The sequence below is a fragment of the Bos taurus genome, chromosome 3 (assembly GCF_002263795.3).
Source record: "Bos taurus isolate L1 Dominette 01449 registration number 42190680 breed Hereford chromosome 3, ARS-UCD2.0, whole genome shotgun sequence".
In the NCBI taxonomy this organism is placed as follows: Eukaryota; Metazoa; Chordata; class Mammalia; order Artiodactyla; family Bovidae; genus Bos; species Bos taurus.
The window spans coordinates 80,509,480-80,524,764 of record NC_037330.1 but is presented as its reverse complement, the minus strand read 5'-3'; the positions used below and the strand labels follow the sequence as shown (position 1 = coordinate 80,524,764).

The window sequence follows — 15,285 nt, the reverse complement described above, 5'->3', positions numbered from 1 at the left end:
AGAGAAATTAAAATAACAATTTGGAAAAATAAATGGCTATAGTAAGGTAGTACTACAAGTTTAAGATCAGTTTCATTATTCTTTATAGAGACTATTTTCTGTTTTGTCTTTCTTTTAATATGCAAATGTACATACCTGCATTTATCCGGCTGTCCAATGTCCCCTAAAATGTAGACTGGATTTTCTTCTCTACTTTCCAAAACCCATTCAGAGCTGAGCTAAAAACAAAGATAAATAAATAAATCAGCTGCAGAGGTAACTGCATCAGAAAAAAAGAGGACACTTTCGAAGCAGCCTAAACCAAAAGCAGGCAGGAAAAAGCATTTCAGAGGAACAAGCTGGGGGAGGGAAATCATTGATGAGGACACAGGATAAAGAGGCATCTTAGGACATAAAAATCAAACAAGACATTATTCTCACTGCTTCAAGGAAGAAGCAGGGCCTTTCGCTTCGTGGCACAGAGTGCCCTTCCATGTGAATGGGACCATGGACCTTTTCTGTCAACAACCTCTCTCCCCTGAGGCTGTGAAAAACAGTTTAGGATACCCAAAGACATGAACTTTTATTTCCCATTTCCACTTCCTTTAGAATTACCCTCCTCCCAATCCAGTTTACCCATGGCTTCATTTTAATGGTGAAACAGCAGATGGTATGGTGATAGGAGGAGGGCCTGAGAACAAATCTGACCAATGATGCTTTCAATTCACGAAATATTTTTTGAGTCATTTTTATTTGAAAACTTAGGCAGTAAATAAAGGCCCTCCCAACTTCCCAACCTCACCTCAAAGCCTTAATCATACTAAACAAGAATACCATCTTGGTTCTGTAGAATTAAAGTGCCTGGTCCCATTCTTACCACTAACCACCAAAACCACCACCACACAGCTCTGTATTGTTTTAACAATTTTCCTTGGTGCTTCTCACAAACTCTTTTTAAGAGTAAGACTAAACTATTTTTGCAAGTAAGGAGCAACCACTCTTAATGATTTGAAATGGCTGCCAAATTAATAAAGATTATTGTCTCAGTTTTCTGTTGGTCATTCCACACATTTTAGCAGAATCTAGCTTTAGGAAGAGTGCAGTCCCATGCATTACATGGCAGAAGTGGAGGGGTGCCTGGGGAAAGGGAGATGAGTTACCTCTGAGGCTGCAAGGCCAGCGTTCATACAGGACCTTACAGTCGAGGTGGGAGACAGCACAAATGAACACACAAAAGCAACCTAAAATCAGAACAGTGGGTGTGGCATGATGTCACCTTTATGACCATTGCTAATTCGGTGACTGATACTAGACAGGGCTTCTCTGAGAAGGTTTGGTGCAGTATGAGTGCAGGCTCCATTGCTCTGTTGTGTCTGCAATCCCATAGACTCTTTGTGATCCCATGGACTGCAGCTTGCCAGGCTCCTCTGTCCATGAAAATTTTCCGGCAAGAACACTGGAGTGGGTTGCCATTTCCTACTCCAGGGGATTTTCCCAACCCAGAGTTCACATTCGAGTCTCTTGTGTCTCCTGCATTGGCAGGTAGACTCTGTACCACTGTACCACCTAGGAAGCCCTCTTTCTGCAGTGTATAAGGCAAAACCAATGACAGGAGGCCAGGCAGAGGATACGATACAACTTTTGATGTGATGACTTTGACTTGGCTATTTTGTCATGAACAATTTTTTAAAAATTCAAACAACAAAACACTATACTTTCGGCTTCAAAATTTTATATAACCAATTGACTTAACTAGATAAATAGATACCCTGCCCTGCAGCAAAACAGAAACCTGAAATGAGCTACATGCTAACACCCTGCTTTGGTTCAGAAGCAGGGATTCAAATCCCATATTTAGGAGACTCATTCAACAATTATTTTTGAGCACTTCTTCATGCCAGAAGCTGAGCTACATCAAAGAGGGTGCAATGAAGAAGAGCAATATGGTCACTGCTCATGTGGAGCTTACAGTCCATAGGACTAACAAAATCAAACAAAGATGCACAGAAAGACGTAATTATAAAGAACTTAAAATGCTATGAAGGAAAAAGAGCACATAATGATGAATGTGATCCAGTATGGAACTTAAGAGGGAAGTAACACTGAGCTGAGATGGAAGAGCTATCATGCAAGGTCGGGAGACACCAGTTTGGGTAAAGGTAGAGCATGTGCAAAGACCCTACAGAGGGAAGGAGCCAGTCTGTCTCCCCAGCTGCATAAACAGAGAAAACCCTCCAAAATGCCTTTTGTGTGTGAGTAAAGAACAGCACTAACCCATTCATACCTGCTCACAGCAGAGCATGTCTCAGGCCTTGCTACCTGTTTCTTGTAGCATGCTCCCAAAGATGAACAGAAATCAACAAGACAGGCTCCATGCTTTAAAGCAATAAGAAGCTGGCCCCAAACCAGAAAATGGACACACACTCAGAACCTTTTAGAGCAGGAAGGGACCTGAAGTTCCACCCGGCACAGGCTCTTTCAGAAGGGCTAACATGTAAATCTTTTTAAAACTTACAAAGCATTTTAATATGCACCATCTGGTCACATGTTATTTGAACACGGGAATCATGAGGTTGCTCTGGGCCTCATAGAAGATTGAGGATCAGACTAAATCACCAAGATTCTATCAAAACCTATAATCAGAAAGGGTTTCGTTTTTCCCTTATTCTTTCTCTACTACAAGCAACACTATATTGAAATCACATTGTACCTATTTTCAAGCTGACCTTCAGTATTAACTGGACAGGATAACAAAATGGTATCGATTTGTGATGTTTAGCCTAGAGTTTAAACTCTTGAGAAATCAAGATCAGCAATAGAATTTCTTGACAATAAATATTTACTATGCTATTTTTATAGGCTGATTCAGTAAGAACAAAAGATAAAAACTTAAAACACACCCATATAGCACTTAAAAGGCATGCTAAGCACTTAAACCTAAGACTGGTGACCCATATGAAATGATGACTCATTTAGAATGACAAGTGTCTTTTGGTACTACAGCATTTGACCAATGGCTTCATTCAACTAACATTCCCTTCCAAATAAACTAACCAATATGCTCTAGCTACTTAACTCTTAGAACAAGCAAGAAAAGAGCAAGATCAATTATAAATACTTTAGATAATTCCAAGAAATCAATTCAAGTTTCTTGCTACAAGATACAAAAAGTAAATCTTTAATGCTAGAAAAACTGACCAGTAGGAATCACTCAATACCCTTTAAAAATAACATGATCCACTGGATTCCATTCCCAACTCAAATGAATACAAAGAAGCTCAGAAAATAGGAAGGATAAAAGTGAGTAAACAAAGGCTCTTTGATGATATCAGTGAATTCTTCCACCCTAATCTACCTACAAATTTTAAAAAATTTGAAAGAAAACGCCTTTCTTCCAATGATAAAGGATTACTTTAGTGGTTCAATCTTGCAGATGCTACTGCACATGAAAAAAAAAAACAGGGAACTTTTGTAAATTCTCAATTTCTATTTTTTTACAAAAGACTTATGCAAGAGACATAAATATCTAATACTTTGTGAATGAGGGGAAAGTAACAGAAACAAAACTAGATTCTGTGAGTCTGAACAGGACTAGCTACAATAAGTGGGATAGTACAACTATTTTTTAAGAAGCAAAATTCCAGAAATCAGTGTCTGAAGATACAGAAAGTCTGTTAAATTTTCAAGGACATCTTTTGAACTACAAGTATCTATTAGAGAACATAAAACTAAATTTTGAACAGTGGAGATGATAGACATGAAGACAGATCATATTAATATTCACAAATATGATGGTAAGAATATGACTGCCTTGGGCCAAAGGCCATGGCCAGGTTCATATGATAAATAGATTGGATGGTGGTTAAAATCGATGACAAATATATATGTATAACTGAATCACTCTGCTATACAACTGAATCACACTCTTAATCAAATATACTCCAATATGAAATTTTTTTAAACAATTTTTAAAGAAAGGCTTGTCATTAAACAAGGAATAAATGAAAGTAAAATATAAATTTTTTAAAAAAAATCAATGACACGACTTAAAATATTTTTATTTTTACTAGAGAAACCAACACAACTACAGTGAGTTACTTTATGGATGCCTTAAAGTTATCAAAGCTTTTGATTTCTGAAGTAGAAAATACAAATAAAATGTTGATGAATTAAGATATAAATCCAGAAAAATTGAAAAGGAAAATTTACAATTTAGAAGATGTCCTGAAATTAGCTGCTTAATATATTAAGAAATGTTAAAACTGAAGATCTTACACGTTAACCACCTCAGCAGGCACCAGTGTTAAGGCTGCTGGGGAAACCTGATGCGACAGTACAAGCTCCAAGAGGGCAGGGGCTTCTGTCCCTTTTGTTCCATGCTTTATAGTATTAGGGAATCAAGAAGAAGCTAAATGGCTCAACGAAAGATGAAGGGAACAAAGCAAGCAACATTACCCAATGGAAATATCACTGTAATTCAGGGTGTGGTTTTATTGCCTCTATATGCATCTAGCAAGTGGACCTTGAGAAGTCATTTTAATCTGACCCATCCATGAACCTGAGAAGAAGCATCTTGTCTGACAGATCAGAAAGATCTTTCAAAAAAATTTTCCTGAAGCTCCTACAATGCCTTTGTCAAGTGAGGCTACAGAAAGATGTTAGTGCTAAAGTGATACAATGCAGGCTTTAAGGCAGAGGACTGAAGTGGGCTGTCAAGTTGCTTAGAAGAACAAAGAATAAATAAATACGGATTCTGAGCAAAAGCCTGGTCACAAACCAAAGCCCCATTTCATAAGTCTCAGATGACACAGATGAGCAGTTAAAAGTCTGAGCTGGAGTCCTAAGGACCCCAGTTTGAATCCTGCCTTCCCCACTGACTAGCTATTATAATCTTAGGCAAGTTACTTAACATCTCAAACCTCAGTGTTCTCAGCTGTAATTGGAAGGATAAAAAACAAAAGAGCATTTATCTCCTAAAGCTGTTAAGAGTTAACTTAGTTAATGCATATAAAGCACCTAACACAGAGTGCAGCAGGCAGTAAGCATTCCTACTTTGCTTGCAATTTCTGTTAAACTGATTACAGCTTGATGAATGCAGTTCCAGTCAAGGAAAGGGGAACTCCAGTACATACCAAGCATCTGCAACATCTCATGCATGAAGCAGGCGTGTGTACTTCATTCTCATAAAAAGCACAAGTTTTAGGCCAATCAGTGGAGGTGTCAGATGTCAAACATGTGACCAATGCTAAAGACCCAGTTCTTTCCACGGGGCATAGAAACTGCTTTTAAGCGCCCTCCCATCACCAACACTACTGTCTTCTTTGGCTTCTTAGCACTTTCCATAGTCTAACATTCATCTAGGAGACTGATCTCACTCCAGGCCACTCCCTCCAGACACTGAAAGGACTGTCATTCTAACTTATGGGTGCCGGGGGAAGGGATAGTTGGGGAATTTGGAATGGACATGTACACACTGCTGTGTTTAAAATGGATAACCGACAGGGCATAGCACAGGGAACTCCACTCCATGTTATGCAGTGGCCGGGATGGGAGGGGAGTTTGTGGGGAGACCATGGTTACACGTGTATGTATGCTGGGTGCCTTTGCTGTTCACCTGAAACTGTCCCAACACTGTTTGTTAATCGCCTATGCTGCTGCTGCTACACCTAAGTCGCTTCAGTCATGTCCAACTCTGTGCAACCCCATAGACGGCAGCCCACCAGGCTCCCCCGTCCCTGGGATTCTCCAGGCAAGAATTCTGGAGTGGGTTGCCATTTCCTCCTCCAGTGCATGAAAGTGAAAAGTGAAAGGGAAGTTGCTCAGTCCAACTTGTAGCGATCCCATGGACTGCAGCCCACCAGGCTCCACCGTCCACGGGATTTTCCAGGCAAGAGTACTGGATGGGGTGCCATTGCCTTCTCCCCCCAATACAAAATTCAAAGAAAAAAAAAAAAACTTTTGTTAAAAAAAAAAAAAAAATCACTACCACTGAAGGGCCCCAGGCCCTGCCTGCATTCCAGCCCATAACTAACTGCACTGCTCTGGCACGAGGGTAGGGGTGGAAGGTGTGGGGAGGAAGTTCTGATGGGCCTGAAACAGGCCCACCCCAGTGAGCATGAAGCCTCCTAGAGACCCAACACACACACAAACACTGGGAAAGCGTCTTTCTTCCCTCTCAATCTCATCACTGAGGGCTTTGCACCCACCAGAGCCTTGGCAACGACTGTGTCTGTTGCTCCCAGTGCCCCCTGCTTTGCCGAGTCCCAGAAAAGTGTTCTGATGAAGGCATCACAAGATGCTATGCAAAGCTGCTGGATTCCAGCCAAAAAGATGACATAAATACAAAATCTGCTTTTTTTTTCCTGTCAGCAAGTCAGAATTATGGCTTTTCTATATGCCACTCCTGCCACACAGAATAACTCACTTCTAACTATAGCAGCAATTCCAGGAATACCCCAGAACCGTAAGTGCTGCTTCATTTACAATAAACTTCTAGGGATGATCAAACAATCAATGCCATCTCGATGGGCTAGGGCTCTCTGCACTGCTCCCCATAAGCCTGCTTTCCCTGAGAGACTGCTTCTGATCAAAGGAAATATATCATATACGTGTTTACCTAAAAGCCACACTGTATCAAAATGTTTTGCTATCCCCCTTTTTTCTCCTTTTACTGCTAATGCATCTATAGTGTTACTAAAGAGCACAGAATGTAGAGGTCAAAATATGGTGACAGAAGTGGATTCTCCAGAGATGAAAGTGGGGGGTGGGGGTGGCTTGTCTTCACCTTCTGTGCTCTCTACCATTCATTGCTGAAATACTTATAAAACACCTATACCTTCACAATAAAATCTTGCAGTTGCCTGGTACTTTATATCTTAAAAAGGGCTTTCACATCTATAACCACATTCAAGTCTCACAACTCCTTATAGATGAGAAGACTCAGCTTCAGACATTCCCACGGTCAAGCGACCAGTGAGTGTCAAGACAGGGCTTAGACACATTTCTCAGCCTCCAGCTTCACTGCCCTTTCAGTTTGCCACACTCCTTGAGCAAGGTGCAGGCTTTGGGGGAATCTGGCAAGTAGATGGGGAAAAGTGGAAACAGTGCCTGACTTTATTTTAGGGGCCCCAAAATCACTGCAGATGGTGACTGCAGCCATAAAATTAAAAGACGCTTACTCCTTGGAAGGAAAGTTATGACCAATCTAGACAGCATATTAAAAAGCAGAGACATTACTTTGCCAACAAAGGTCCATCTAGTCAAGGCTATCGTTTTTCCAGTAGTCATGTATGGATGTGAGAGTTGGACTAAAGAAAGCTGAGCGCAGAAGAATTGATGTTTTTGAAGTGTGTTGTTGGAGAAGACTCTTGAGAGTCCCCTGGACTGCAAGGAGATCCAACCAGTCCATCCTAAAGGAGACCAGTCCTGGGTGTTCATTGGAAGGACTGAGGCTAAAGCTGAAACTCCAATACTTTGGCCACCTCATGCGAAGAACTGACTCACTGGTTTTTGAAGTGTGTTGCTGGAGAAGACTCTTGAGAGTCCCTTGGACTGCAAAGAGATCCAACCAATCCATCCTAAAGGAAATCAGTCCTGGGTGTTCATTGGAAGGACTGATGTTGAAGCTGAAACTCCAATATTTTGGCCACCTCATGCGAAGAACTGACTCATTGGAAAAGACCCTGATGCTGGGAGGGATTGGGGGCAGGAGGAGAAGGGGACGACAGAGGATGAGATGGTTGGATGGTATCACCGACTCGATGGACATGAGTTTGGGTAAATTCCGGGAGTTGGTGATGGACAGGGAGGCCTGGCGTGCTGCGGTTCATGGGGTCGCAAAGAGTCGGACACAACTGAGCGAATGAACTGAACCGCAAGAAGTAGACGCTTAAAATCTAAGTCCACCTAAGCCCGCCAGTCCATTGAGAGCTGACAAGATGAACATGTACATGGGGAACCTCAAGAAATAAGATGCAGAGGGGATGCTGAGACAAGAGTTAAGAACTACAGGAGTCAAGGAGAGAGAGAGGGCTGTGAAGTGACCAGGGAGAGCAGACTCTGTTTCCAGCCTTGAATAGTCAGTCTAAAAAGAAACGAAGGTGCAGCTGTCCTGGAAAAGGGCTGGAGGGAGGAGGCACAGGAAGGGCTAGGCAGACCAGGAGGGTTCAGGCAGGAAAGAGGAAGACACAGTGAAAAGGTGAAGCAGGGTCAGACTGAGGAATGTGTGCGTGTGTGTTGCAGACAACAAGTGTGTGTGTGTGTTGTAGACAAGTGTGCATGTTGTAGACAGTAAGAAGAGTGCGTGTGTTGTAGACAACGAGTGTGTGTGTGTGTGTGTGTGTGTTGTAGACAATAAGAGGAGTGAATGTGTCTGTGTCTGTGTGTGTGTGTGTGTGTTGTAGACAATAAGAGAAACTGCCTGGTACTGAAAAAGCCTCTAACGCTCTCTGAGTTCAAATCCCATGTAATAAGTGTTACACAACCTCTACGGTTCTTCACAGAACAGAAGCAGTTAGAAGCCTAGGCCTGGAGTCACCCTAACCTGGGTTCAGACCCCGGCTCTACTGTCTGTCTGACCTTAGCCAAGTTTTTCAACCTCTTCAAGTTTCTGCTTCCTCTGGGATTATTAAAGTATCTACTTTACAGGGCTGTTGTGAAGATTCTAGATTTCTCTAAACCTTTTCTTCTACAGTAAGTTTTTCCTGGCTCACACTCAAAAAGCTCACAGTTCATTAATCTGTTTTCTGTGAATATAGTCAAGGCTTTTGAAAATGTTTAGATTAAAAAAAAAAAAAAAACACACAGAAGTCACAAAGCAAATAAACCCTTATCGTACAAATGCTTGAAATCATATTGTGCTGCACCCTAACACAACTAGGTCTTCATCAACTTGTATTTCCAGAGTGTCACGATGCAAAGACACAGAACCTCTTGCAGATATGCCATCTGGCGAAACTTGAAGGTAACTATAACTCATAGGAATATACAGGAAATAACCCTGAATCCCCTCCACCCCTCGCCAACTTTTACTAATTTATTTGTGTGTCTGCTGCATATTCACCTCCTCCGTCTATTATGTACTAAGCTCTTTGGAGATAGAAATCCATCTAATATGTGCCCTGTAATTCTTTAACCACTTAGGGTTCCTGGATACAAACAACAGACACCAGCTCTGTTTACCTTAGGATGAAAATAAATTAAGGGAAAGATTTAGGAACACAGAAACAGTCTGATAACAACATCATTCTAGCATGGCCACCACTGGTTACCAGCCATCACCAAAACTGACGCCTGACTCTGCTGTTTCCACAAATGACCTCAAGCCACGCCTATATATTTGTGCCCTTCCCACCAGATGTAGGTGGCACTAGTGGTAAAGAATCTGCCTGCCAGCACAGGAGACTTGAGACATGGATTCAGTCCCTGGGTCGGGAAGATCTCCTGGAGAAGGGCACAGCAACCCAACTCCAGTACTGTTGCCTAGAGAATCCCATGGACAGAGGAACCTGGTGGGCTACAGTCCATAGGGTCACACAGAGTTGGACACCACTGAAGCAACTTGGCACACGTACACTCCAGATGCAAAGTCTTGCAACAGAGAAATCCAAGAGGCTGGGCTTGGTTCACCCCCCGTTATGTTTCCGTACCTCCTTCAACTTTCATAGCAAAAATGGACGATCACTTCAGAAATGAAGGATGTTCAGATGCTGGAACGTCAATACAAGTTAACTGCTATCAATGGCAACGCCCACCCCAGTCTATACCCTAAAGGAGCTCAGCTAGTGACTCAAAAGATAAGTGACACTGGGGAGAAAAATAAAGGGAAATCTCAAGAAAAGTGTTTCCCTATATGGGCCCCTGCACCTCTACTCAACCAAGAAACTGTCATCAGGTTTTATGTTTAGACTTGAAATAGCCTGCCAACAGTCTCCAGCATCGCACCGCAGGCAAAGCTCCTCTGTGAACCGTGTTTGCACAGTGAGTAATCCACTTGGTCTGCACCAAAGCAGCAGACTTGATCGTGGGGTCAACAGGCTCCTCCCTCCAGAGCATGGCTCCTCTCTTTCCTCCCCATCTGTCCAAGTTGTCTGGCACCAGCTGAGAGGCCAGTAACAGTTATGCACCATTATCTGACATCCTGGGAACCGATGCTAACAGCCATGCTTTACTTTTTTTGGTCTACAGTAAGAAATGAAACACACAGCACATGTGCATATATGATTTATAAAAATGAGCTTCATAGAAAAATATTCTTATTACATGCCATTTGCTATTTTCTACTCTATACTATTTTGTTCTTTAATAATAATAGAGTTTAAACGCTAAACAAGAGCCACAAAATCAGAGTCCACTAACAAGTAATAAAGCACCATTTGAGAAACACTGGTTTAAAGGATTGAACAAGATTACCAAAATAGAATTTACTTTATAATCACTGTTTATAGTCAGTCAGCTGAATATAAAACAATGAAATGTATTTCATCTGGAATCCCTTTGACTATCAGCAGGCCACTACTCTTCTCCCACACAGTGCAGTCTCTGATGTTTTAACACAAGCAGCTGCTCTGAGATCCACGGTACACTGCCACACTCAGTCTTCATTTCACAATACAGTTTCTTCTCAAAGAAAGCTCTTCGGCTGGTTACCTCCTAAATCCATATAATGTTACCAGAGACCAAGAAAATGTGGAAACAATACCTGCAGAGCATGGAAGATTCAGGTTTTAAATTCTGCCATTACCCATGATTTATTCCCACAGTCCCCAGTTTCTAACTATAGAATCACATCTCCTAGTGATATTTTACAGTAAACTAAGAAATTCAAAGTCCATTCTGTTTGCTTTGCATCTGTGCAAATTTTTCACTGTATTTTTATGGAAACAAACATTGTAAATGGAGAGAAGAATTCAGTATATCGCCACCAATGGGTATTGCTAGGGAGAGGGATAGCTTCCCAAGCCCTTAAGATTTCAACAGTACATGGATATGTACTGTTTGATGAATGTACATGGATGAATTGGTGAGGAATCTTCTGTAGCAACTTTATGTTTTTCTACCAGTAACCTGAAAAAAGCTATTCTCTCTCAACATACTTACTTTATCCTCTGTTCATAAGAAGGCAGAACCTCAGTGAGACACTTTTGTGTACACTTAAAGCGAGGTACTAAGTAGGTCCAGAGCATGACTACATCCATAATTCTTTTATCAAAGAGCCTCTGTCTACTTGAATTACACTTGAATTTAGCCAAAACTTGACAACACTTGAATTTAGCCAAACAGGCATCCATTTTATTGTACCAAAATATTCACTGGCAATGTCTGGTCTTCATTCATTCCATTGAATTTTCCTTTTGGTATTTTTGGGGGAAGGATGAGAATGGCACAGATTCCAGGTGCAGAGCTTCTTTGGTCTCTCCTTTAAAGGGAATAAAAATGTAGAAAGAGAAAAGGGGAGGATAATTTGCTAAAAGCACTTCAAAGATAAATATTATGTTAGGATGTTAAAGACAAATTAGACTAAAAAGAAAAACATAAACATAAGTATAACTAGAAGGAGTAACTCCCTTGCTCCTGGACATCATTCATTAGGTAAAATAACCAACCAAACAAAAGCTCATCATGAAAAGCCTGTGAAGCAGAGTTTAGTGGGAATAAAAGAATGCAAGAAAAGATATATGAAAGGAGAGTTAGTCATCCAAGAATGTGACAAAATAATAATACATGATTGGTTGCCAAACACAAGACACACCCAATCAAAGCAAAATAACTGTTCAAAAGAGAAGGTGTGAGTGGGGAGCTGAGGTAGCTAATCCAATCCAGAGAATTCAGAAAAAAAAGCACGATGGAGTTAAACATTCTAGCCAAGAAGACAAGAGCAAGAACACTGGCCTTGCCACTCAGCTGCCTGGGATCAAGTTACTTTTTAACTTTCTGTGACTGTTTACTCTTTGGCAAATAAGGATAACAGCAACTCTTTGACAAGATTGGTTTCAACTCTGAGAGAAAATATATATATACATCTAGTAGAACACCTGGCTCACAGTAGGCATATAACAGTATGACCATTCTGGAGCAGGTGGGATTTGAACAGTGCCTTAGGAATGGGGAAGATACAAATAGGAAGAGAACAGTAGCTGACTGAGGGGAACATTCCAAATAATGGAAACCTGAAAAAATAGCAAAAGAAGGAAAGGGGGCAGGGTAAAACCCTTTGGGGACAGAAGGTCTGTGTAGAACAGAAAGAAATGGGGAAAGGGAGAAAGCTGACACCAGCTTACAGCAGATCATAATTGCCCAACTGAGGAGTATGGACTTTCTTTTGAGGAGAGAACCCCAGAGAAAAACTCAAATCCCCAGGCTCACATGAATTCCTCAGAAACGGGAAAGTCTCCCAGCATGTGAAAATGTGCCACGTGGGGGTGGCGGGGACTTCAGACCCAGGAGATGCTGGGGAAAGGCATGGGGACACTTTAAATTCATCTGTGGACAGTAATATCCTTCTTTTAAAACATTTTAAGTGAGTCAACTAGTCCTTGATGAATATACAGGCACTACACTAAGACTGTACACTAAGATTCCCCACCTCCCCCTTCCCCCAGTGTGAACATCCCAAGACAATAAAAGTTAACTGAGTGACCAGCCCCAAATAGTGCCACTGGTAAGAGCTAATTTGAATATCCACATGAGGGATCCATACTTTAACCCCGCCTTACTATGTACACATAACTCCCACAAAGAACTTTAAAATAAATAAATAAAATGAGATGCTAGAGGTATTCTTCTGTGAATTACACTGTGAATGAGTCAGAAAGTTTCCCAAAGCTTTTGTCCTCACAGCTGAAGAGGCAGCCTGTCTGGGACGTTTCTAAGAGCTCTGGGGGAGTGAACATGTTGATTCATCATCCCCTGTAGAGCAGCCTCACAGAGGAGTTCATGGGGCTACCCTTGGGAGTCACTCTGAATTATTTTTGTAACATCTTGTCCTTGGATAAAAGGGAACACAGAGTCAGAAATAGGAGGTCAGAAAATCATCTATGACTCAGTAGAGTTGTTTACACAGCCTTGTTTCCCTCATTTCCAGAGTCAATGTTCTAGATAATTAATAGGCACAAGGTACCCATGTTTCCAGGGATCTAAATATGGCAGAATTCACAAAAATCGTGTTAAATGCAAATTTCTCTGCCTTTGATGATTCAGAAGACCGTATCAGACCTTCTCAGACCTTCAAATCATGATTTTGACCAATTTTCGTTTCATAGAACCATTAAGAGGTGGAAATGGAAGAGTAGAGGAATCCAATTAACAACTTGCATGAACAAGTTTCCTTGCATGATCATTCATCAAAACAGCCTCCATGAGTTTACATAAACATTTTACCAGCCCATGGAGCTCTCTCTTGTCCAGCCAGGTGTTCCCTGAACATTTCTGTCTTGGCCTAAAGAACTGGCCGTCCAGCGCATCACACCTGTGCTCACCGCCACAAAGCACAGACATGCAGCACAAACGACGTCCTCGGATGCCACGTCTCATGGATCCCATGCTGCACTACAATAAATATTAATGAAGAAACTCTGCCTTTTTAGCCTTTCTCCAAATGAGTACAAAAAAGCAAAGCTGGCATAACTATACAAAACCATTAACTAATCAAGATCAATAAACGGAAAGTCAATAAACACAATTATATACTTTTTACAGCTTACAAAGCACTTTCAATACATGATCTCCATTAATCCTCATAATACTTTTAAGTATCATTCCTTTTATTTTAATAATAAGCAAACTAGGCCTAGAGATACTAAGTGCCTTGTAAAAGGTCACATGTATTTATTAACTGGGACACATATCCAAGTCGTCAGGAGGCAAAGGAACTGGAAACAACTAAAGAAAAAAATGACAAATGATCATGGTGAAAAGGTCAAGTTTCACAAACAAATTAAAATAACAGGATGCTATTTTTTTAATCTGATCAGTCAATGTAGTAAAGTTGTTTTTAAATGTAGATACCATCCTGGATTAGAGTTATATTGTTATCTTGAAGATAACTATTGTTATCTTCAAGTTATAAAAGTTATTTAAACTCATGGTAATAAAAATATACATTCAACAATGTAGAAACATATCACTGAAAAGCAAAAGTTCCTCTCCCTACTTGCCAGGGATAATCACTATTCAGTTTTTTTGTGCATCCTTTTTTAAAAATATTTTATCTTACTTGGCTGGGCCAGGTTGATCTTCACTGTGGCCTGCAGGATCTTAGTTATAACATATGAACTCTTAGTTGCAGTATGTAGGATCTAGTTTCCTGACCAGGGATTGAACCTGGGGCCCCCTCCACTAGGTGTGTAGAGTCTTGGTCACTGGACCAGCAGGGAAGTCCCTACTCAAACCTTCTTGAGGACAATCTGGCTTCATATCAATTTGGACTAAAAATCCTCACATCTTGATTCAGCAACGCCATGACATATTAATGAGAAAAACAGGTTACAAAGCAGCCTGCAGAGGATGACCTATGCTGTACACACACACACACACACACACACACACACACACACACTACCCTAGAGAGAGAAAAAAGATGGAAGGTGGGGAGGACACTGCTGGAAAGATTACCAGTTTAACAGGTGCCTCTGGGATGAATGATTACTTCATTCTGCACACTTTTTAAGATTTTTTTTAAGTATTCTACCACAACTATGTGTTGTTCTAATCAACAGGAAAAGTAATTTGCCCAAGTTATACAAGGAGTTAGGGCTGGGATCAGAGGTTCAGGAGACATGATTCCTAGTCAACTGTTGAAGCCACTCTACCTGCTGTAATTTGAAAACAGTCCAACAGTTAGTAACAATCCAAAGCAATTAAGATGTGACAAGGCAAAAGATAATTATTTGTTAATGAGTGATAGAGATATTAAGTGCTACGACTTCAGAGGAGAAAGAGGTCATTGGTTCACAGGATGATTCCAAAGGTGTCAGAAGTCAGAAATTTAGACAGGTAAAGAGCAGAGTTGAGCTCTATCTCCAATGAAGATGAAGGTGTGATCAAAGGCATCAGGAAGAAAACCAGTACATCTATCTGGTGGACAGTAAGCAGACAAGCATATTAATGAAGAAAAGCAGGAAACGGGACCAAGGAGGCAAACTGGGGTCATACTGAGATGGAAGAGGTGATGGTGGACTGGAGAGAGGGCCCAGGAGTCACAGAGTGCTCACCCCTCCAAAAGGTAAATAAGTCCCAATCATCCTCACTCCTCTGTCCCCATCACGCCATCATTTCTCCCTCAAATTAGGGCAACGGTCTCCTAAAAAG

General features: G+C 41.1%; 1 protein-coding gene across 4 annotated transcripts in view; it reads right to left on the bottom strand.

Annotated features, from left to right (window-relative positions):
- JAK1 (Janus kinase 1) overlaps positions 1–15,285 on the bottom strand; it is a 139,441-nt gene that overhangs the window by 59,242 nt on the left and 64,914 nt on the right. For all 4 annotated transcript variants that reach the window (NM_001206534.1, XM_024989562.2, XM_024989561.2 and 1 more), the window contains one exon: positions 136–218. In NM_001206534.1, coding sequence (NP_001193463.1) covers positions 136–141 — 6 coding nt within the window. In that variant the 5' untranslated portion in view covers positions 142–218. The remainder of the gene's footprint in view (positions 1–135; positions 219–15,285) is intronic.